The 24,882-nt window shown below is 38.5% G+C and overlaps 1 protein-coding gene across 1 annotated transcript; it reads left to right on the forward strand.

Annotated features, from left to right (window-relative positions):
- The first annotated feature begins 1,006 nt into the window (after positions 1 to 1,006).
- Positions 1,007 to 24,447, forward strand: LOC125166332 (amine sulfotransferase-like). Its single transcript, XM_047860209.1, has 6 exons — positions 1,007 to 1,154; positions 11,484 to 11,692; positions 12,333 to 12,456; positions 13,721 to 13,815; positions 15,716 to 15,899; positions 24,326 to 24,447. Exons 1-6 carry the CDS (start codon positions 1,013 to 1,015, stop codon positions 24,445 to 24,447), a joined length of 876 nt encoding a protein of 291 aa, XP_047716165.1. The 5' UTR covers positions 1,007 to 1,012.
- Positions 24,448 to 24,882: the final 435 nt, after the last annotated feature.

Genomic DNA, 24,882 nt, shown 5'->3' on the forward strand with positions numbered 1-24,882 from the left:
TTCCTTTAATGACTTGGCCCAGGCTTCCTGGAATTGCTTTTGAGTTGTGTGAGTCTGAAGTTCTTCTTTTGTCAGCCTTCCAATGACCAACTATTATGGGAAATAGAAAAAAGTACACTTCAGAGTCATCTGGAAGAACCCCCAAGTCAACTAAAACCTCAGAGTTCATAAGTATCAAAATAAGATTTTCTCATAAGGCTACTGACTGATAATAATGAAAGGCAAAGTATATCCATCAATGATGAGTCACAAAGTTTAATTTTCACTATCTACATATGATCCATAATTTGAATGTTTTCTTTCATACTTTGTGCCGTTGTTCACATGGTCATTATTGACAATTTAACTGCTCACACGCAATTTATCAGGTATCCTGGAATACATTCATGTCTGTTAGCTCATACTTGTACCTTCTCAATTACTCTAAACAAGTTGCAAGTTAGGAAATAAAACAAAGTTTAAATTACAAGTTACCAAAAACCTTATGAATAGATAACTCATACCCAGAAAGTATATAAAGAAAACTTCTATAAACATGCTAAAAGCTAAAATATTGTACTTCAGTTCCAGGGATGAAAAACACAGCTGTATATGGTAGTGGCAAGAGACAAATGTTTCTAAAGCCTATTCAAGTTTGTATATTCATTTTTACTGTTTATATAGATATACATATATATTATGTATGATTTCTGATTAAAAGCATTTTTTTTGCAATTACATAATTAGTTTTTAATTATTTTTCCTGTGGTTACAAAAATGGAGCACACACACATAAAACTAAGACCCATCCCATGAACAACTGGCTCCTGGCATTGGACCAAACTCCACACATCTCAAATCCAGGATAGTAGCTTTGAGAGCCTGCTGGTTATCAGTGTTTGTGGAGAAAACAAGAAATCAATTTCTTCTCTTAGTATATGCCCAACAACTGAAGATACAGAAGGGAAGATAACATAAAATTTTACTAAATTTCTTTCAATTATTTTTTTCTGTCTTAGCAGGCAACTGAAATATGGAAGACATAGACTCATTTTTATTCAAATTTAAAGGATATTATTTTCTCCGCCCGGGACTTGATATAGGCTTTCTAGAAACATTAAATGATTTTGAAATCAGAGAAGATGATGTCTTCATAGTCACATACCCCAAATCTGGTGAGTTCTGTATTCTAATAGCTAATGTAAGAATAAAATGATAACTTTTTATAATATGGTAACTCAGTCTTTTTACCAATATTATATAGAGACATATACACTTAATCTATTAGATAGTATAGAGTTAAATGAATTTTGTATCCTATGAAATAATGTCTTTTATAGTGTAGTTATAACTTTTTTTTTGTCAAGGAAATGGAAAAAATGTTGAAGTAGATAAATTGAAGATGGCCTGTCAAACACTAAATGCTGAAGTGGGCTGGAAAACAATGCAGGGATATTTACCATTTAGGTAGCTGCTTCAGACATCATCAAGATAAAAAAACTTCTGCACAGTGAAGGAAACAATCAGCAAAACTAAAAGGCAACCAACAGAATGGGAGAAGATATTTGCAAATGACATATCAGATAAAGGGTTAGTATCCAAAATCTATAAAGAATTTATCAAACTCAACACCCAAAAAAACAAATAATCTAGTGAAGAGATGGGCAAAAGACATGAATAGACACTTCTCCAAAGAAGACATCCAGATGGCCAACTGACACATGATAAGATGCTCAATATCACTCATCATCAGGGAAATACAAATCAAAACCACAATGAGGTACCACCTCACACCGGTCAAAATGGCTAACATTAACAACTCAGACAACAACAGTTGCTGGCAAGGATGCGGAGAAAGAGGATCTCTTTTGCACTGCTGGTAGGAATGCAAACTGGTGCAGCCACTCTGGAAAACAGTATGGAGGATCCTCAAAAAATTGAAAATAGAACTACCCTATGACCCAGCAATAGCACTACTAGGTATTTATCCAAGGGATACAGGTATGCTGTTTCGAAGGGGCACATGCACCCCCATGTTTATAGCAGCACTATCAACAATAGCCAAAGTATGGAAAGAGCCCAAATGTCCACTGATGGATAAATGGATAAAGAAGATGTGGTATATATATACAATGGAGTATTACTCGGCAATCAAAAAGAATGAAATCTTGGGGCGCCTGGGTGGCTCAGTCGGTTAAGCATCCGACTTAGCCCAGGTCACGATCTCGCGGTCCGTGAGTTCAAGCCCCGCGTCAGGCTCTGGGTTGATGGCTCAGAGCCTGGAGCCTGCTTCCGATTCTGTGTCTCCCTCTCTCTCTGCCCCTCCCCCATTCATGCTCTGTCTCTCTCTGTCTCAAAAATAAATAAACATTAAAAAAAAATTTTAAAAAGAATGAAATCTTGCCATTTGCAACTATGTGGGTGGAACTAGAGGGTATTATGCTAAGAGAAATTAGTCAGTCAGAGAAAGACAAATATCATGTGATTTCACTCATATGAGGACTTAAACACACAGAACAGGTGAACACAAGGGAAGGGAAGCAAAAGTAATATAAAAATAGGATGGGGGACAAACCATAAGAGACTTTTTTTTAATTTTTTAAACACTTATTTCTTTTCCTTTTTCTTTTTTTTAATATATGAAATTTATTGTCAAATTGGTTTCCATACAACACCCAGTGCTCATCCCAAAAGATGCCCTCTTCAATGCCCATCACCTACCCTCCCCTCCCTCCCACCCCCCCCCCATCAACCCTCAGTTTGTTTTCAGTTTTTAAGAGTCCATAAGAGACTCTTAAATATGGAGAACAAACAGAGGATTGCTGGAGGGGTTGTTGGAGGGGGGATGGGCGAAATGGGTAAGGGGCATTAAGGAGTCCACCCCTGAAATCATTGTTGCACTATAAGCTAACTAACTTGGATGTAAATTAAATAAATAAAAATATTTTAAAAAGTAATGTTGGGAAATATGGATCACTATATGCAGAAAATACAGCTGTATCCCTAACACCACATAAAAGAGTGAACCCCAAGTGTACTAAGACAGTAATATTAAAGATAAAACTATATAATGATTTATATTATAAAAACAGAAGAAAATCACTGTGACTTAGGAATGGTAAAAAAACCTTATTAAACAAATGTCCAAAGAAGAAAATACAGGTTTCTTTCTGGGGTTAAGGTCCTGGAATAGTAGGAGGACCCATGGTTGCCTCATTTTTTGAACACAGCTAGATAAATATCAAATTATTCTGAATACCAAGGAAATTGTTCTGAGGACTGAGTGAACAAATTGCACAAATGGGGAGAAAAGAGGCCACATCATGTAAGGTAGGAGATGTGGAGACACTATTTGGGCAAGAAAAGTACTGCTGCTACTGCAAATGGGAGGGAACCCTGATCAGGAGAGAGAGAGAGAGAGAGAGAGAGAGAGAGAGAGAGAGAGAGGAGGAAGAAGGGCAGGGTGCAGGGCATTGCACAAGAAAACACTTCCCCAAAGCCACTGACAGGCAAAATGAGATGAGCTGATTATCACAAGTTTTTATAAGGTGTGAAGCTCAAAGTCTAAACTTGCAGAAGTCCTCATCATCACCAGGGTGGATCCTGGTAGGTGTAGAAGTACTCCTGTGGAGAAGAAAGGCAGAGGCCCAGAAGAGGGAAAGCTTGGTGTGAGGATCCCCCAGATTTTACTGGGAGAGACAGTTACCCTTAATGGAGTACATTTGAGAGGCGGTGCTGCCTTTCAGGAGACAAAAGAGCCTGCAGGTGTGATCGCATTGCTCTTTCACTAAAATGTAAGCAGGGACAGTTGTTGAGGATGGCTTTTTGATGTGCTTTACCATACACTCCAAGCCCCTGTGGCTTTGTGAAACTGCCCTTCTGGAACAAACCAGCACCAGCCCCGTGTGAGACCCTCCCCCAGAGGATCAGCAGGGATCCACACTGCACCTGGTACCTAAAATTTAGAGCTTTAAAACCCAGTCCCTGCATGAAATAAAACACACAGCACTGCACTGCTGGGTGGGCAGATGGCTGAGACATAGACAGGATGAAGGCAGAGATTTGAGGGATGTCTGGGACAATGAAGGGAGATAGCTTGCTCTTCTGCAAGGGCTTCTGGAACAGCTTTGGGCATGAATTTCCCTCTCCAGGGAGGATAGAGCTAGCTGACTCAATTTTTATCCCCACTCATCAGCACAGACAGACTACAATGAGCAGCACAGCACCTGCAGTGGAAGCTTGAGCTGCTTACACAAAGACCAACTGCCTGAAGCCTGCAGGTGTTTCTGTATGAGGGCAAGTGTGCCTGAGAGCCAGAGTGGCAGCAGACCTCTTCCCCAGAAGACCAGCACAAATCCCCATATGCACCAAATCTACCCATTATAGAGTGCTGCAAAGCTTCAGATCTAGTGGAAATTGGAGCTAGCCTCTTTTAACAAGCAGACCAAAACATATCTACTTAAAACTCTCTACACACTGGACAAGATCGAAACACTCACACTTCAGGTAAACTGAAATTCTGCAGATGAATGACCTGAGGGAAAGAGCAGTCAAAATACAATAGCAGAGTGCACACAGTATACAGCAGAAACATTTCTTGAAATGCCAGTCCTTGGTCACTATATGACCTCTTATTTACAAAACAATTACTCTCAGGAGCAAGAAAGATAACTGGCTTTTCTAAGTTACAGAAGACAGATACCTAGACAAAATGCCAAGACAGAGGAATTCATCTCAAAAGAAAGAACAAGTGAAAGTCATGGCGGCCAAAGATCTAATCGAAACAGATATAAATAATATGGCTGATCCAGAATTTAAAACAATAATCATAAGAATACTGGGCTTGAGAAAAGTATAGAAAGCACCAGGGAGTCCCTTACTGCAGAGATAAAAGACCTACAAACTGGTCAAGCTGAAATATAAACTGCTATAACCAAGATGTGAAACTGATTGGATGTAATGACCATAGGAAGGAAGAAGCAGAGGAATTAATATGTGATATAGAAGATAATTATGGAAAATAATGAAGCTGAGAAGAAGAGGAAAAGGAAAATATTGGATTATAAATGTAGACATAAGAAACCCAGGGACTCTACAATGTGTAAGGAGTCGAAGAAGAAGAAGAAGAAGAAGAAGAAGAAGAAGAAGAAGAAGAAGGAGAAGAAGAAGAAGAGAGAAAAGGGGGCAGAAGTTTTATTTGAGCAAATTATAGCTGAAACTTCCCTAATCTAGACAAGGAAACAGACATCAAAATCCAGGAGGCATAGAGAACTTCCAGAAAAATCAACAAAAGCAGCCCAACACCAAGACATATCATACTAAAATTTGCAAAATACAATGATAAGAAAGCAATCCTAAAAGAAACAAGGGAAAAGAAATCCCTATCTTACAAAGATAAATAAGGATAGCAGCAGACTTATCCACAGAAATTTGGCAGGCCAGAAGGGAGTGGCATGATATAGTCAAAGTGCTGAATGGGAAAAAATATGCAGCCAAGAATACTCTATTCAGCAAGGTTATCATTCAGAATAGAAAGAGAGATAAAGAGTTTCCCAACAAAATCTCAAAGAGTTCATGACCACTAAACCAGCTCTGCAAGAAATATTAAAGGTGACTCTTTGAGTAATTAAGAAAGACCAAAAACAACAAAGACTGAAAGGAACAGAGAAAATCTCCAGAAAAAACAAGTAATAAAATGGATGAAATTCGTATCTATTAATAATCACTCTAAATTTAAATTGACTAAGTCCTCCAATCAAAAGAAATAGGGTGTTCGAATGGGTAAAAACAAAACAAAACAAAACAAAACAAAACAAAACAAACAAGACCTATCTATATGCTGCCTACAAGAGACTCATTTAAGACCTAGAGACATCTGCAGATGAAAGTGGGGGGAAGGAAAACCATTTATCATGCAAGCCAATGTCAAAAGAAAGCCAGAGTAGCAATATTTATATCAGAAAAACGAGATTTTCAACCAAGACTGTAACAAGAGACAAAGAAGGGTTCTAGGTCCCAATTAAGAAGTCTATCCAATGAGGACATCTAACAATTTTAAATATTGATGCCTCCAACTTGAGAGCACTCAAGTATACAAAACAATGAATAACAAGCGTAAAGGAACTCATTGATAATAATACAATAATGGTAGGGGGTTTTAATACCCTACTTATATCAATGGACATATCATCTATGCAGAAAATCAAGAAGGAAACAATGGCTTTGAATGACATACTGGGCTGGATGGATTTAACAGATATATTCAGAACATTTCATCCTAAAGAAGTAGAGTACACATTCTTTTCAAGTGCAAGTGGGACAATCTCCAGAATAGATCACATACTAGATCACAAATCAGTCTTCAACAAGTACAAAAAGATTGAGATCATAATATGCATAATATCAGACAATACTATGAAACTTGAGGCCAACCACAAGAAAAAATTTGGAAAAGACCTCAAATTCATTGAGGTTAAAGGTAATCCTACTAAAGCATTAATGGGTCAGCCAGTACATTAAAGAAGAAATTGGAAAAAAATACATGGAAGCCAATGAAAATGAAAACACAAAGGACTAAATTTGGGGTGCAGCAAAAGCATACATAAGAAGGGATATATAACAAGAACCTCAATATATAAATACATCCAGCAACCATGAAAAATCTCAAATATTCAACCTAAGTTTATACCTAATGGAGCTGGAAAAAGGACAAGAAATAAAGCCTAAAACTATCAGAAGAGGGGAAATAATAAAGATTAGAGTAGAAATATATGATATAGAAAGAAACAAATATTTGAAATTCAATGAATGTGATATACTACACAAAATAAAATAAAAAATAAGAACAATATGATCCTCTCAGTAGATGCAGGAAAAAGTATTTTACCAAGTACAACATCCATTCATGATAAAAACCCACAACAAAGTAGGGATCGAGGGAACATACTCAACATCATAAAGAGCATATATAAAAGACCCAGAGCTAACAACATCCTCAATGGGAAGAAACTTAGAGCTTTACTGCTATGGTCAAGAAGAAGACAGGGATGCCCACTGTCACACTTGTTATGTGCCATAGTACTAGAAGTCCTAGCCTCAGCAATCAGACAGCAGAAAGAAATAAAATATATTCAACTTGCCAAGAGAGTGGTCAAACTTTCACTATTCACCAATGGCATGATACTGTATGTAGAAAACACAAAACTCTTCACCAAAAATTTTCTAGAACTGATACATAAATTCAGGAAAGTCGCAAGATACAAAATCAACATAGAAATAAGTTTCACTTCTTTACAACAAAAATGAATCAGCAGAAAGAGAAACCAGCATTACACTTACAAAGGCATAAAAACTCATAAGATACCTAGGAATAACCTAACCAAATATCTATATTCTAAAAATTTTAGAACACTTCTGAAAGAAATTTAAGACAACATAAAGAAATGGAAAAATATTCCACGCTCATGGATTGAAAGAACAAATATTGTTAAAATGTCTTTACTACCCAATTTACTTTACTACTTCAATTCCTCTCAAAAATAACACCAGCATTTTTCACAGAGCTACAGAAAACTTAAAAACATACAAAAAATTTGTATGGAACCACAAAATTTCCTGAAGAGTCAAAGCAATTTTGAAAAAGAGAAACAAAGCTGGAGACATCACAGTTACAGACATCAAGTTATATTACAAAGCTGTAATGATCAAGGTAGTATGGTACTGGCAGAAGAACACACAGAGAGATCAGTGAAGCAGAATAGAAAACCCAGAAATGGACCCACAACTATATGGTCAATCTTTGACAAAGCAGGAAAGAATATCCAGTGTAAAAAAAAAAATACTGACTCTTTATCAAATGGCTTTGGGAAAACTGGAAAGAAACAAGCAGATAAATGAAACTGGACCACTTTCTTATACCATACACAAAAATGAACTCAAAATGCATCAAAGACTTAAATATGAGACAGGACCATCAAAATCCTAGAGGACGACACAGGCAACAACCTCTTTGACCTCAGCAGTAGCAACTTCCTACCACACACATCGGCAGAGGCAAGGAAAACAAAAGCAAATGTGAACTATTGGGACTTCATCAAAATAAAAACTTCTGCATAGTGAAGGAAACAAACAACAAAACTAAAAGGCAGCCTATGGAATGGGAGAAGGTATTTGCAAATGACATATCTGATAAAGGGTTAGTATCCAAAATCTATAAAGAACTTATCAAACTCAACACTTAAAAAAAAAACAAATAATCCAGTGAGGAAAGTAGCAGAAGACAGGAATATATTTTTTTCCAAAAGCATCTAGATGGCTAACAGACACATGAAAAGATACTCAATATTAATCATCATCAGTGAAATACAAATCAAAACCACAGTGAGATACCACCTGACACCTGCTAGATTGGCTAAAATTCACAGTGCAGGAAACAATAGATGGTGGACAAAGATGCAGAGAAAGAGGAACCCTCTTACACTGTTGGTGGGTATGCAAACTGGTGTAGCCACTGTGGAAACAATATGGAGTTTCCTGAAAAAGTTAAAAATAGAACTACCCTATGACCCAGCAATTGTACTACTAGTATTTACCCAAAGGATACAAAAATACTGATTCAAAGGGGCACATGCATGCCAATGTTTATACTAGCATTTTCAACAATAGCCAAATTACGGAAAGAGCCAAATGCTCATAGACTGATGAACGGATAAAGAAGATGTGTTTTATACATACAATGGAGTATTACTCAACCATCGAAAAGAATGAAATCTTGCCATTTGCCACAATGTGGTTGGAGCTAGAGTGTATAATGCTAAGTGAAATAAGCCAGTCGGAGAGAGACAAATACCATATGATTTGATTCACACATGGAATTTAGTAAATAAAACAGATGAGCACATGGCGGGGGTGAGAATAGAGAGGGAAATGAACCACAAGAGACACTTAATGATAGAGAACAAACTGAGGATTTATGGAGGGAGGTGTGTGGGAAATGGGGTAGAAGGGTGATGGGCATTAAAAAGGACACTTGTGGTGATGAACACTGGCTGTTATTTGTAATTGATAAATCAATAACTTCTACTCCTGAAACCAATATTACTCTATGTTAAAAGATTAGAATTGAAATAAAAAACTTGAAACAAAAAATAAAATACAGGCAAAACTTTAAACTTTAATAAATTCAATTACATCAAAGTTAAGCAGTTTGGGTTTTGCTTCACTAAGAATCATTTGGGCAAAGTTAATAGGTGACAGAAAGAATACACATGTTATGTCTACAATGAAAAAAATATTTTTTATCTACCATATATTAGAACTACAAATCAAGTGTGGGGCAGCAATCTGAGAATAAAAAGAGTCAAAGAAATAATCTGAAAATTTACAGAAGAAAACCACCCTCCGCCAATACCAAAAAAACCCCAAGTTGGTAGACAATGATATATTACTTTACATCTACTAGACTGACAAAAATTAGAAAATGAGTAAATCTGAACATGGCAAGGAGTGCAGAGAGATGTATATGCATAAGCATTTTACCCCTGGGAGAATAGTTTAAAGCAGCCATTCTTTGGAAAGCAGTATGGCACTACCTGGACAACTAAAATACACCTATAACAGGCAATTCCTCTCCTGAATACTTGTCCCTATGAAAATCTCATACAGGTACATAGTGAACACGAATGAGGATATACATGGCAGTGTTGTTTGGGTTGGGGTGTCCATTGGTGGAAAATGGATAGGTCAGTGCAGGAATGCACACCCAGAAACATAGACAGCATCTATTAAGCACATTGGATCAGATGTAGCATGTAAATGAACATTAAACCACAGCACACAGTGGCAAACAGAAAGAAATGATGCACATGGATAGGAAATAGAAACACATACAACAATACACGTTCCACAAGAACACTTTCCAATGAGGAATGCACTTTAAACCCCAACACCTGCTTTTCTGTGGTGGGGGTAGTAGTAGGAATTGAAACAGCAAATGAGAATAAATGGACAAACAGAGAGGGAGGGCCTTTGGTGAATCAGTGTTATTAATATAGCATGAACTGAAGAAGATAATTCGTATCTCATTACACTAACGCCTGACTATCAAATAGGCCAAGAAAAATAAAGAAAGGAAGGAAAGGAGGGAAGTGGGGAGAGAGAGACAGAGAGAGAGGGAGGGAGAGAGAAAGAGAGAGGGGGGGATTGGGCAAAGTGTAAAAGGGGGAGTGGCAGAAGAAGCTGAAAACAGATATCTGAATTTTTGAATCTCTGCAGAGATTTTTACATCATATTGTTTGAATCCCTGCAGAACTGTGCCATGATTGAAAACCTGTCAGCCCTCCTGAATCTGTGATTCCTCCTGCAGAAGCAGTATCTTTTATCTGGGAAAGCAAAAGGATGAAAGAAACCTTCCAGAGCCTTATAACAAGTTTTCATGAATTTGAACTCATTGAGTTACCAGCTGAGGTAACATGCAGGCACACGTGGTCGTGGTCTTCCCTGTGCAACACTGGAGGACTAAAACCACCAATATTAAGATAATGAGATGACCAGATAAGTTGCACCCCACCTGCACCTGCTAGCAAGGCTTCTGCACCCAAAACTGATCTTGCTCACCAGGTGCTGCTGCTTAGCATGGGTGACTGGATGGTCTTAGGAAGGAAGGCTAGGATGGGAATTGATGAGGGGCCAGTGGGTTTTCTCATTTCAGAAGTTGATTGGAACCTTTCTGGGACTTACGATTTTTAGTTGGGTAAGTTTTTTTTAAGAACATTGCCTGGATATATCTGAACCATGACCTTTATAGAGGGTATGTTTTAATCTTATACCCTTAATCTTAATCTTTATATGAATCATGTAAATTAAGTGTAAGAAATCTAAAGCAGGCAATTACACGCAAATATCCTGAGACAAATGTCCTCTTTAATTAGAATTAAGAGAAGTAGTCATCAGAAAAATGTGTCACATCCTACATACAGTGAAAGGCCCAACTTTAGGCATCATCCTTCCCTTCCTGTCTCCATGTGGGTCACAGGGCTTTCCTTAGGGATTTATAATGAACACTATTTCCTTAGGTGGACATCATGTGCACAGTAGGAAACATGGGGAAGGGGGGAAAAATGGAAAGTGACTCCTTCAGTGAGATTCCTTTTTTTTTCTTTTTGTTTATATTACCTAAAGTCCTATGAGTGGGCTTGTGGAAGGAAATCTAGAGGCAGACATAGAAGGTAATTTAAAAGTCCCATATATGAAGCAGAAGAAAGCACAGAAGATTCAAAGAATCAATTAGTGCGACAAACTCCCACAGAGTTTCAAATGTAGCATCTCCTTAAAAGGAAAAATAAAGAAAATGTTTGTTTTCTTTTACTCATACTGCATTTTTAATATATTAAAAATTCCATTCTGACCAAATTACCATTATACATGTTATAATAACAAACTCTTATTAAAATACTGATGGTACTTCTATCTGTACATCATTGAAAACAAAAATAATTGTTTTACAGGAACCATCTGGTTTCAGCAGATATTAAACTTGATTTATTTTGATGAACATCGAAAAAGCACTGGGAATCTGGAGACAGTTTTTCGAGTTCCCTATTTTGAGTACCCCAGTCAAAACACGGATTTTGTTAAAAGACCATCTCCTCGTCTCTTCACTACCCACCTCCCATACTATTTGGTTCCAAGTGGCCTGAAGAACAAAAAAGCCAAAGTAAGAAAGAGACTATGGCTGTTGAAAGATAACTGCTCTTTTCCTTTATTTCATTTCCTTTCATTACACTGACACTGCATTCATCAAGCTGAAGCAAATGTGGCATTTGACATGCTTTTATTTTCAATAGCCATTTTGTTCTTATCGTGGAGAATCTGATTTTTACCTTGTACCCTTTTCCTGATCACATATGTAATACAGCCATTAAAATGAAAGAGTGTATATCTGTGCATTTAATTAACTTTATAATGTAAATTATAATATAATACACACTTTAGATTATATATCCTTTCATTTTTTTAATTAGCTTACTTACTAGGTGCACTTACAATACTAGCAATTCCTTCACTGCTCTCAGTGTCCTCACCACTACCTTTTCATACTTCCACCTATTTTGGTTGGGTACCATGGATAGAGGTGTGTCTGGCGGAGTAATTGAGAGCCACAGGCCAATCATGGAGGGAGACGCAATGTAGAGAAGGGGAAACCCAAAATACAAAGAACACTGAATGTCTACAAGACATAGTTAGGAAATTATAAAGTTAAAAAAAAAACATACTTCACCCAACTGGAAGGTATTTGGGTAAAAATATGATGTAATGAAAGCAACAGAAATAATGACTACTTCCTTTCTTTGCAGATTATTTATGTATACAGAAACCCTAAGGACGTTATGTGCTCATATTTTCACTTTTCAAAGAAGATGCCATTACCTGCTGCAAGCACCATTGAGGAATTCATGAAACTATTTCTAGAAGGAAAAGGTAAATAAACTTATATAAAGCAAGTAATAAGTTTGCTGTCCTGGAGTGAGGTTTAAGCTTAGTGAATATGACAGAGGGTAAAAAAGAAGCTGAAGTAGAGCTGAATGAGGGTGAGTAATCAATGTATTAAGCCATTGGTAGGGTTGTCCTAGATGACAATGCCCTGCCATTGTTACAAATTATGCTGCCCCTGGCTTCTCTCAGTAGACTGTCAAGATTACAAAGTCGTATCACAAAGGAATATTTACATTTAGCTATGAAAACAGTGGTTCATAAGCACAGGGGTTTCTGTTCTAGCTCAGTGAGAAGAATCTCAGTTCAGATCACAGGTTTGGAGCTTTGCACTGCATATTGCAAATGGCTGCTGCCAGGAGCTTCTATTTGATAAAGTTCTATTCCATATTTCTTTCTTTTTTATTAAATTTTTATATATTTATTTATCTGTAAATGTTTATTTTTGAGAGAGAGTGAGAGAGAAAGGAAGTGCACGCTAGTGGGGGAGGGGCAGAGAGAGGGAGACAGAGGATCTGAAGTCTGCTCTGTGCTAACAGCAGAGAGCCCTATGCGGGGCTCCAACTCAAAAACCATGAGATCATGACCTGAACCAAAGTCAGATGCTTAACCAACTGAGCCAGTCAGGCGCCACTTTTATTTATTTTTAAAGTAATCTCTACACCCAACATGGTACTCCAACTCACAACCCTGAAATCAAGAGTTGTATACTCTATCCACTAAGCAAGCCAGGACCCCACCCCACCCCCCACCCCCACCCCCCCCGCACTTCCTTTTGTGAGGAGGCACCACTGTAGCTGGTTGAGCAGGAGCCAGTCCTCTGAAGTAGAGGTGATGATCTGGAACAGGAGAGCTATGTTTAGTGTCAAATGTACTGTGCAGAGCAGAAGTGACTCCTCAGGGAGCCCACATGTTCCATGTAGCCAGGAAAAAGTTCTATGTGCTTGGGAAGACCAGGAGGAGTGAGAAGGAGAGGATTCTTTCCTCCATTTTCCTCCTTGGTTTTTCTAACCACATGCTATGTTGATTTTGTGTCTATTTTAAGAGACTAATTTCTCCTCGAGTTCATGTAATTGTTTTCTGGTAGAAGCTTGATGGTTCTCCCATAACCAGGTGCTAGGGGAAATCAGGACTCTAGCAGCACACTTCCTTTTCCTTCTTTGTTACTAAAGACTCCTGCATCTCCTAAGACTATAACTCATTTTCAGTGTGTTCAACACATTTACTTAATGACTATCTATTCTTCTCGCAGTGCTGGGAAGCCTTTGGTTTGACCACATCAAAGGTTGGCATGAGCACAAAAGCCTCTTCAACATAGAGTTCATGATGTATGAGGAGTTTAAAAAGGTGAGAAAAGTGACATTAGTAACTTCACAGAATCTGTAAGGCAGCCTGGCTGAACGTATTGATTGCTCATGCCCAGAACACCCAAAGGGCGATATCAAATTTGAGATCCCAGATGAAGTGGACCAGGAGACATTTTTCCAGTATCACTTCTGTACTTTGTTTGCCAGGTTTTCATTTACAGCTAATACTGGAAGTTTCTTTTCAAAAATCGTCTGTGTGTGAGGAATTGTCTGTGTATGTATATGATATGCATACATTTGATTATTTAGAGTCAGACTATTGGTCTCTCTTTAATGGATTGTGAAATCTATTTTCTGCACTATTCATTCTAATAACATTCTAAATGTTATGTTCATCATTCTTGGGTGCATCTCTTGGGAAACTTTAATCTTGTCTGCATTGTGTATGATTAAAAATTCCCAGAAAAATTAAATGAAAATGCCTCCATATGATTAGACATAATTCAGCACCCAGTACAGTCAACTCTAATTGGCTTAAAATGTAGGAACTTCTGTTGTTTATTGACTGAATCCCAGAGGAAGGCTACCCTTATGCTGAGTGTTACTGCTAAGCAGTCAAGAATGTTCCAGCATTATCTGTCTTTCTTTTGTATCATATTTGGTGTGGCAAGGATGTCTCCCATCATGGTAGCAAGGCAGTTGTAGTTGTGTCCTCAGATGATAACATGTAAGGCAGAAAGAGAGGGAACTGGGATAAAGGGGCCTTCTTGCCCTGCTCTATTTCTACTTTTTCTCTAGGAGGAAAATCATAGTAACTTCTCTTTGACTTCCTCTTTCTTTTTTAAAAAAGTTTATTTTGAGAAAGAGAGTAAGAGAGCATAAACAGTGCAGGGGCATAGAGAGAGGGAGGGAGGGAAAGAGAGAGAGAGAATCCCAAGCAGGCTCAGATCAGTCAGTGTAGAGCCGGAGGCAGGGCTCAATTCCATGACCCATAAGATCATGACTTGAGCTGAAATCAAGAGTCAGGCACATAACCAACTGAGCCACCCAGGAGCCCCTTGACTTCCTCCTTCTGTTTCAATGCCAAAATTGGGTCATATGACCAATGAGAATAATCTCTTGTAGAGACAATAGAATTGCTTTGAGGATCATGGATCAACTAGAATCATTACTGAATCAGGACTGGGCACTAATACCAGATCATCACCAGGTGAACTCTTAGCAGGGAAGAAGAGAAAGAGCTGAGAGGCAAGTTCTCCTAAGGACTCTCCTAAGGTTTCTGGCTCGCCTTGAAACCTTCCTCACGATATGATCCCACTATTGCTTCCACCCTCATCTCCAATATTCTCATCCAAAGCCAGTTTCCACTGGCTCTACGGAAATTGAACTTCTAACTGTCCTGTGACCTGTTATCTCACAACTTCTACGCAACCACAATGTTGCAGATATTCTTTCATTTCTCTAGACTCCATATCTTTAGTTTGTCTACCTAGAAAATTCCCATTTTTGCTTTAATTCCCAGAACAAATTTCTTGTCTTTGTTGAAATATTCTGAGTTCTGTTACACAATTAGTCTTTCCCAAAGGTCCTCGTACTGAATTCCTAGGATTCATCCCCAGTTGTGTCTCTGTTCACTCGCACCATCTCACAGGGCAGTGTCTGTCATTTAGTAGCTACTCCCCAAATACTTGCCGGTAACACAGATAAAACAAAATACGAGTGTTCTCAAAATGAACCCAAATGTGCTCTCAAACAGTGGACAAGTGATGGATTAATTTATCAAGAAGGAATAAGCAAGTCACATCTCAAGGAACAGCTCCACTTTCTAAGCAACCTAAGCACCTACGATGTTCACTCCCATAATGATATTTATCTATGACACTTGTATAAGTCTTCTTTGTGATAACATGCATAATTTATCATACTGTGATTTATTTCAGGATCTCAGAGGTTCTATGTTAAAAGTCTGCAAATTTCTGGGGAAAGAATTAAGTGATGAGGACATGGATACTGTGGTGGGCCAGGCCATGTTTGAGAACATGAAGTTAGACCCACGGGCAAATTATGACAATATACTAAAGGACCAATTTGGGATACAAGAAAAAGGTCATTTCCTTCGCAAAGGTGAGGTTGAACAGTGAATGTCTGTATTGTACTGTGTCACAAATGAACCAAGTGTAGCTTCTAAGCTTCCTGGCTCACTTTTCTAACATGGACCCTTATGGCCCAGTTCCCGTCACTAGACAAATGATTTTCCATGATTTCTTCTTGTTGCTCTTCAAGAGACTATATAATGTAAGTGAATGTATCTGATGAATAGCCTAAAATCAAAAGGCCTTCTCCATGGCCCCTGGAAATCTACCAATGCCAGTACAATGTCTGCCACAAAAATGGTTGTTCATTTACTGTTAGATTGTTTCCTTCCATTAGCATGGGATCGGCACATGATGATGAGGCAATGCTGGGGCTGTTGGCCAACAATGACTGCCCTTCCATTTCTGTGATTTATCCCTGAGTCTCCCCAGGGCTGAATTAACAACATGCATTCACTGATCTTTTGTTATTGCACAGGACTATCATGTGTCCTCTAGTAAACCTCATAAAAATGTGTAAGTTTCTCTCATTTATTATAATATCTCATACCTCTGATGAGTGAGTTTTTAAGTGAATGACTCCTTCCTGTAACTGATAAATTTCACCATGTTTTAATATTTTTGTTACTTGTATAATCATTCTAAGTTATATTTATGATCTTCTATCTTAGTACATGGAACATCTATAATACAGAACTATAGACATAAATTTTGCACTTAATCATAGGGTTCCATGCCTCTTTTTCAAGTAGTAATAAATATTGGCTTTGATTTCTCTCAGTATTTCCGTCACCTGGTCTCTTCATATATCTTTACCTGCTCAATTAAAAAATGTGAAGAACTGGTAACTCGGAGCCAACCTAAAGTGGAGACATTCCCTTCCTGTTATGCTCAGAACACCCTGTCTTGTAGTAGATCACATCCCTTCTCAGCTGCCATCATCATTGCACTTGAAGTTTGTTTTCCCTTGAAAAAATAAATTTTTCTGTGTTTATACATCTTTAACTTACCTGAAAATGAGAGACTCAAATAGCTAAGAAGACAAGGAGGAGGAGCCAATTTTCTTTGTGGAAGTAAAGCACATTCCCGTATGTTTCTTCTACATAGACATGTACTTTTCTCTTACATTTTATCTAAAGGAACATCATATGCACTAACTTTACCACTCCTACATGATTTTCCTTTGTGTTTTCAGTTTTGTTAGTATTTCAGTTTGTTTCAGTCATTTGTTTATTTCAGAGTGCTTTTACAATCAGTGCTTCTTGTCTTGCCTTTCCTTCTATCACCACATTTGTCATCACATCTCTGTGTCTATAACTTTTTTAAATATAATTTATTATCAAGTCAGCTAACATACATTGTATACAGTGTACTTTTTGTTTCGGTGATAGATTCCCGTGATTCTTCGCTTACATACAACACCCAGTGTTCATTCCAACAGGTGAGATGCCCATCACCTATTTTCCCCTCTCCCCTGCGCCCCCCCACCCACCCATCAACCCTCACCTTTGTCTCTGTATTTAAGAGTCTCATGGGTTTGCCTCCCTCTGTGTTTGAAGTTATTTTTTCCCATTGCCTTCCCCCACGGTCTTCTGTTAAGTTTCTCTCAAGTTCCACATATGAGTGAAAACATATGATATGTCTTTCTCTGACTGACTTATTTCACTTAGCATAATGCCCTCCAGTTCCATCCACGTTGTTACAAATGACCAGATTTCATTCTTTCTCATTGCCAAGTAGTATTCCATTATATATATAAACCACATCTTCTTTATCCATTCATCAGTTGATGGACTCTTTCCATAATTCCATTCATCAGTTTTCGGCTCTTTCCATAATTTGGCTATTGTTGAAGGCACTGCTATAAACATTGACCCTTTCAAACAGCATACTTATATCCCTTGGATAAATACCTAGTAGTGCTATTGCTGGGTCATAGGGTAGTTCTATTTTTAATTCTTTGAGGAACCTCCACACTGTTTTCCAGAGCGACTGCACAAGTTTGCATTCCCACCAACAGTTCAAGTGGGTTCCTGTTTCTCCACATCCTCACCAATATATATTGTTTCCTGAATTGTTAATTTTAGCCACTCTGACTGGTGTGAGGTGATATCTCAATGTGGTTTGATTTGTATTTCCCTGATGATGAGTGACATGGAGCATCTTTTCATGTGTCTGTTGGCCATCTGGATGTATTTTTTGAATAGACACTGGAAAAGTGTCTATTCATGTCTTCTGCCCATTTCTTCACTGGATTATTTGTTTTTCAGGTTTTGAGTTTGCTAAGTTCTTTATAGACTTTGGATACTAACCCTTTATCAGATATGTCATTTGCAAATATCTTCTTCCATTCCATCAGATGCCTTTTAGTTTTGTTTTGTTGATTGTTTCCTTTGCAGTGCAGAAGCTTTTTATCTTGATGAGGTCCCAATCGTTCATTTTTGCTTTTATTTCTCTTGCCTTTGGAGACGTGTCAAACAAGAAATAGCTGCAGGTGAGGTCAAAGAGGTTGTTGCCTGTTTTCTCCTCCAGGGTTTTGATGGTTTTCCTGTCTCACATTCAGGTCTTTCATCCATTTGGAGTTTATTTTTGTGTATGGTGTAAGAAAGTGGTCCAGTTCATTCTTTGGCATGTTGCTGTCCAGTTCTCCCAGCACCATTTGCTAAAGAGACTATCTTTTTTCCATTGGATACACTTTCCTGCTTTGTTAAACATTAGTTGGCCATACATTTGTGGGTCCAATTCTGGGTTCTATATTCTATTCCATTGATCTACGTGTCTGTTTTTGTGCCAGTACCATACTGTCCTGTTGATTACAGCTTTGTTGTAGAGTCAGAGGTTTTGATGCTTCTCGCTTTGGTTTTCTTTTTCAACATTCCTTTGGCTATTCTGGGTCTTTTGTGGGTCCATATAAATTTCAGGATTGTTTGCTCTAGATTTCAGAAAAATGCCAGTGCAATTTTGATTGGGATTGCATTGAATGTGTAGATTGTTTTGGGTAGTGTTGCCATTTTAACAATATTTGTTCTTCTAATCCATAAGCAAGGAATGTTTTTCCATTTCTTTGTGTCTTCTTCAATTTCTTTCATAAGTTTTCTATAGTTCTCATCATACAGCTCTTTTACATCTTTGGTTAGGTTTACTCCTAGATATTTTATGGTTCTCAGTGCAGTTGTAAATGGGATCAATTTCTTGATTTCTCTTTCTGTTACTTGTTTATTGGTGTATAAAAACGCAACCAATTAATATACATTGATTTTGTATCCTGCGACTTTGCTGAATTCATGTATCAGTTCTAGCAACTTTTTGGTGGAGTCTTTCGTGTTTTCCATGTACAGTATCATATCGTCTGTAAAAAGTGAAAGTTTGACTTCTTCTTTGCCAATTTTGATGCCTTTTATTTCATTTTGTTGTCTGATTGCTGAGGCTAGGACTTCCAACACTATGTTAAACAACAGTGGTGAGAGTGGATAGCCCCGTCATATTCCTGATCTCAGAAATTAACTAACTTTGCTAGTTAAGGGTCTGTTCAAATTTTCTATATCTTCCCATTTGAGTATTGGTAGTGTGTGGGTGTCTAGAAAATTGTCCATTTCTTCCAGGTTGTCCAGTTTTTTGGCATATAATTTTTCATAGTATTCTCAAATTGTTTTATTTCTATGGTGTTGGTTGTGATCTCTCTTCTTTCATTCATGATTTTATCTATTTGGGTTCTCTCTCTTTTCTAATTAGAAGTCTGGCTAGGTGGTTATCAATTTTGTTCATTTTTTCAAAAACAAACAGCTCTTAGATTCATTGATCTGTTCTATTCCTTTTTTGGATTCTATACTTTTTATTTCTGCTCTAATCTTTATTGTTTCTCTTCTTATGCTGGTTTTGGGGTTTCTTTGCTCTTCTGCTTCTAGTTCCTTTAAGTGTGCAATTAGGTTATGTATTTAGGACCTTTCTTGCTTCTTGAGATAGGCCTGGGTTGCAATGTATTTTCCCCTTAGGACTGCCTTTGCTGCATCCCAAAGGGTTTGGACTGTCATGTTTTCATTTTAATTTGCTTCCATATATTTTTTAATTTCTTCTCTAATTGCCTGGTTGATCCATTCATTCTTTAGTAGGATGTTCTTTAACCTCCATGCATTTGGAAGCTTTCTAAATTTTTTTTGTGGTTGATTTCAAGTTTAATAGCATTGGGATCTGAAAATATGCATGGTATGATCTCAATTCTTATATATTTATTGAGAGCTCTTTTGTGACCCAGTATGTGATCTACCTTGAAGAACATTCCATGTGCACTCGAAAAGAATGTGTATATTGCTGCTTTTGGATGAAAAGTTCTGAATATATCTGTCAAGTCCATCCAGTCCAGTGTGTCATTCAAGGCAATTGTATCTTTATTGATTTTCTGCCTAGATGATCTGTCTATTGTTGTAAGTGGAGTGTTAAAGTCCTCTGCAATTACCATATTCTTACCAATAAGATTGCTTTTGTTTGGTATTAATTATTTATGTATTTGGGTGTATCAAGTTGGGGGGATAAACATTTACAATTGTTAGCTCTTCTTGATGGATAGACCCATAATTATGATATAATGTCCTTCTTCAACTCACGTTACAACCTTTAGTTTAAAATCTAGTTTGTCTGATATAAGTATGGCTACTCCATCTTTCTCTGGACTTCCAGTAGCATGATAGATGGTTCTCTAACCCCTCACTTTCAATCTGAAAGTGTCCTCAGTTCTAAAATGAGTCTCTTGTAGGTGACATACAGATGGATCTTGGGTTTTTTGTCCATTCTGATACCTTATGTCTTCTGAGTGGAGCATTTAGTCCATTTTCATTCAGACTTATTATTGAAAGATATGGATTTAGGGTCATTGTGTTGTCTGTAGGTTTCATGCTTGTGGTGATGTCTCTGGTCCTTTGTAGTCTTCACAGCATTTCACTCACAGAGTCCCCCTTAGGATTTCTTGCAGGGCTGGTTTAGTTCATGAGCTCCTTCAGTTTTTGTTTGTATGGGAAAGGCTTTATCGCACAAACATTCTTGACTGCATACTTTTTGTATTAAGCACATTGAATATTTCCTGCCACTCCCTTCTGGCCTGCCAAGTTTCAGTGGTTAGGTCTGCTACTATCCTTATGTTTCTACCCTTGTAGATGAAGGCCCATTTGTCCCTAGCTGCTTTCAGAATTCTCTCTTTATCTTTGTATTCTGCCAGTTTCACTATGATATGCCTTGCAGAAAACCAATTCTTGTTAAATCTGAAGGGAGTTCTGTGCTTCCTGAATTTGGATGTCTGCCTCCTTACCCAAATGAGGGAAGTTCACAGCTATAATTTGTTCAAGTAAACCTTCTGCCCCTTTATCTCTCTTTTCCTCTTCCAGAACTCTTATGATATGGATATTATTTTATGTTTCATTGAATCCCTTAGTTCTCTAATTCTCCCTTGTGGTCTAGTATTTTCTTATCTCTCTTTCCCCAGCTTCATTGTTTCCCGTAATTTTATCTTCTATTTCACTTAATCTCCCCTCTACTTCCTCCCTCCTTGATTTCACTGCATCTAATTTATTTTGCACTTCATTTACAGCATTTCTTAATTCATCATGACTATTCCTTAGTTCTTTGATCTCTGCAGCAATAGATTCTCTGCTGTCTTTTATGCTTTTTACACGTCCAGCAATAATCTTATGACTATTATTCTAAATTCTTGCTCAGATATATTGTTTGCATCCATTTAGCAATTCTCTAGTGTAATTTCTTCCTGGAATTTCTTTTGAGGGGAATTCTTCTGTTTTGTCATTTTGGCTAGTTTTCTGTCCCATATGTGTTTTAATAGTATGTCCTGCACTTGTGAGCACTTTTATATTAAAAAGGGGTCATACACTGTCCAGGGCCTGGCCCTTCAGGAGGTGTTTTTTGGAGTATGTTTCTTGCTCTCTGTTGTCACTTTGGTTGCTTTATCTCCCTACTTGTAGTGATGTTTTGGACCCTCCACCAGGTGTTCTTTGATTTGTTCATTGAAGTAACTCTGGAAAAAATTTTAAAAAGGGTGGAGGTGGTGGAAGAAACCTTATCCCATACAAAGAGAGAAATGACACGGGTGGGGAAAAAGGAAAGGAAAAAAAAATTGACTGGGCAGAGAATCAGAGAAACTATACAGCCTAACCCAGAGAGAGAGACAGAGAGAGAGGAAAATAATGAAGAAGGAGATACAGAAGATGTATAAAAAGAATAGATTAAAAATGCATGAGGCATCTGGGTGGCTCAGTCAGTTAAGCATCCTACAATGGCTCCGGTCATGATCTCGGGGTTTTTGGTTTCGAGCCCCATGTCGAACTCTGTGCCGACAGCTCAGAGCCTGGAGCCTGCCTCAGATTCTGGGTCTCCCTCCCTCTTTGCCCCTCCCCTGCTTGTGCTCTCTCTCTGTCTCTCAACAATAAATAAATGTTAAAAATCTTTAAAAAGAATTTCTGATTAAACAAACCAACAACCAGAATAACCAGAATAGACAAGGGAAGGAATAAGAGAAAGAAAAGGAATAAGAAAAAAAATTATACACACACACACACACACACACACACACACATAAAATAAGAATTGACCAAGAGCCAATTCAGAAAATGCAAAAACGCTGGACCTATATCTGCCAGTGCCTTGGGGCTGGTGGCTGTGCTGGTCTGGAGGAGGGGCGGTATGATTCCCTCCGGTGTCAATCTTGCTCCAGTAGATACATAGTTACCAGGTGTAGAGGGGCATGGCTTCCTATAGGCAGGTCCTGCCTCCACTGTGGGCTCCTTGTCCGTTTCCTGAAGCCCCACCTTGTTGGTGATGGGGAGATAAATGGGATACCCCAGCCTCTCCCCACCAGACTGGGAGTCCCAAACCACTCTTTTCAGGCTATCCTCACAGTGCCCTGCCGGTGCAAGTGGGTCAGTTCGTTCAATGTCTTAAAGGATCCTTCTCTGCACAGCCTGGTTCCGGGGAAGTGCCACTCCGTCAAGCCAGCCAACAAAGGGCTTCTGACTCCTCACATTGCCACATGGGCACAAGCCACTGGTTTGCCCTGCTCCAGTCTCCTGTGCCTCCCAGGCGCTAGACTGGGATTCAAACCCCCATGTCTTAAAGGATCTCACTTCCTGCGTCCCGGTCCCAGGGTAGGGTCACTCCACCAGCCAGCTGACAAAGGGTCTCTGACCGGCAGGCACCTGCAGGCTCTTTTGTCCTTGGAGGCTATATGACTTCTTCCCACAGCACTATAGGGAGAGGATAGTTCTCTCCAACTGCACCTGTCAGCTCGAGAGCTGGGGCTGGCTCCACTTCTCCTCAGGTGCTTGAGCAGGACAGCAGGCTCCAGTCCAGACAAAGCTCCTCAATCTTAGAATGAGGTAGAAATTGGTTCTTTTTCCTTTTTTTCCATTCCCCGGTCTGTGGTTTTGGGGTTTTTTTAATATTTTTTTAATGTTTATTTTTGAAGGAGAGAGAGACAGAGTGTGAGTGGAGGAAGGGCAGAGAGAGAGGGAGACACAGAATTAGAAGAAGGATCCAGGCTCTGAGCTGTCAGCACAGAGACCGACGCGGGGCTCGAATTCACAACAGCGAGATCATGACCTGAGCCGAAGTCAGACGCTTAACCGACTGAGCCACCCAGGGGCCCCCAAGTCTGTGGTTTTTCTCTTGTCCAAATTCATTCCTACACTTCCACAGTTTCTCTTTCTCTTCCTTTTGTCTCTCCACTGAAGGGGATCCCTCCCTCTGTGCCTACACCCCCCCCCCCAAAATTTTCTCTCTCCCAATTTGCAATCACACACCTATGGCCTGCCAAGTTGTCCCTGTGGGCCTCTGGAGATACTTCTGTCACTCTGTAGCCTGGATTCCTGGGATTCCCAGTCTTCTGGCCTCAATACTGCCATGTTTGAGGGAGGAGGGAACTTTGGGTCCCCCTACTTCTTTGCCATCTTGACTCCTCCTGTGTCTATAAGTTTAATGTAAAACTTTAATAAGCCTTCTGTGGGTACAGATGGAAGAGTTACAGGTGAGCCATTCAAAACTGTAAGAACTTGGGCTATATTTTAAAAATTCTCTGAGCATCCATGTCCTTGTCAGTAAATATTTGCCCAGGGACATCTGATTTTTGAAACTTTTAAAGGACTCCTGTGAACTCTAATAGCCCATGCTAGCCTGGAACAAAATAGTAAAGTAGTTGCATGAGTTTTCTCCTTTTCCAGGTGGCTGACAGCTAAGGAGTTGGGCTAGCTATCTTAAATCACATCATATTTACTGTGATGAGTTTGTGTGCCCTCTTGCCATCAGGTGGGAGAGGAAGGGCATGCTCATGTGCAGGAGCAACTGGGGCCTTAGCGGGGAGGAAAATGGAAGTGTAAACAATGGTGTTTCTCCCAACACTAGGGCATCATGCCCCCTCATCCCAGAGTCTTCGTTGAAACAATTTGTTTGCTTTTCCTCCAGGTACCATTGGAGACTGGAAAAATTACATGACTGTTGAGCAGAATGAAAGGTTTGACAAGATTTTCCAAAAGAATATGAAAGATTTTCCCTTGAAGTTCATCTGGGATATGAATGAGGAATAGAATTCTAGGTGATGCACAACTATTTTCAGAAATCACCTTCAGAAGGAAATATATTGAATTTTACATTTTCATCTTTGACTGTCATGGGCTTATTACTGAAAACTCTCAATGATTAATAAATATTAATATGTTGTCTTTACATCATTTTCCATCTGTGGCCTGTTTTCCATTTGCTGAATTCCTCAGTTTGTGATCAGGAGAGGATTCCTCTCTTTGTTTTGGTGTATAATTATGGAGTTGATTTTATTCTACATTCAGCAATTCCAAAGCTCTTGAGCAACAAAGGAGGTCTTAATGTATGATTGATTTGAAATCATAAAATAGAAGCCTTGTCACTTATAAAAAAACTATTTATGGTTTTTCTTCATATTTTAGAATTTAATTTTTAGGTGATCAGATGAGTCAACATTTCATTTTATGGTTTCTATGTTTTGT

The sequence above is a fragment of the Prionailurus viverrinus genome, chromosome B2 (assembly GCF_022837055.1).
Source record: "Prionailurus viverrinus isolate Anna chromosome B2, UM_Priviv_1.0, whole genome shotgun sequence".
Classification (NCBI taxonomy): Eukaryota; Metazoa; Chordata; class Mammalia; order Carnivora; family Felidae; genus Prionailurus; species Prionailurus viverrinus.

Bases quoted from the DNA above. Each gene is read 5' to 3' on its own strand.
- LOC125166332 (XM_047860209.1), top strand. From the start codon at position 1,013: ATGGAAGACATAGACTCATTTTTATTCAAATTTAAAGGATATTATTTT. The intron at 12,457-13,720 runs GTAAATAAACTT...TTCTTCTCGCAG, and splicing joins ACTATTTCTAGAAGGAAAAG to TGCTGGGAAGCCTTTGGTTT. The intron at 15,900-24,325 runs GTGAGGTTGAAC...CTTTTCCTCCAG, and splicing joins AGGTCATTTCCTTCGCAAAG to GTACCATTGGAGACTGGAAA.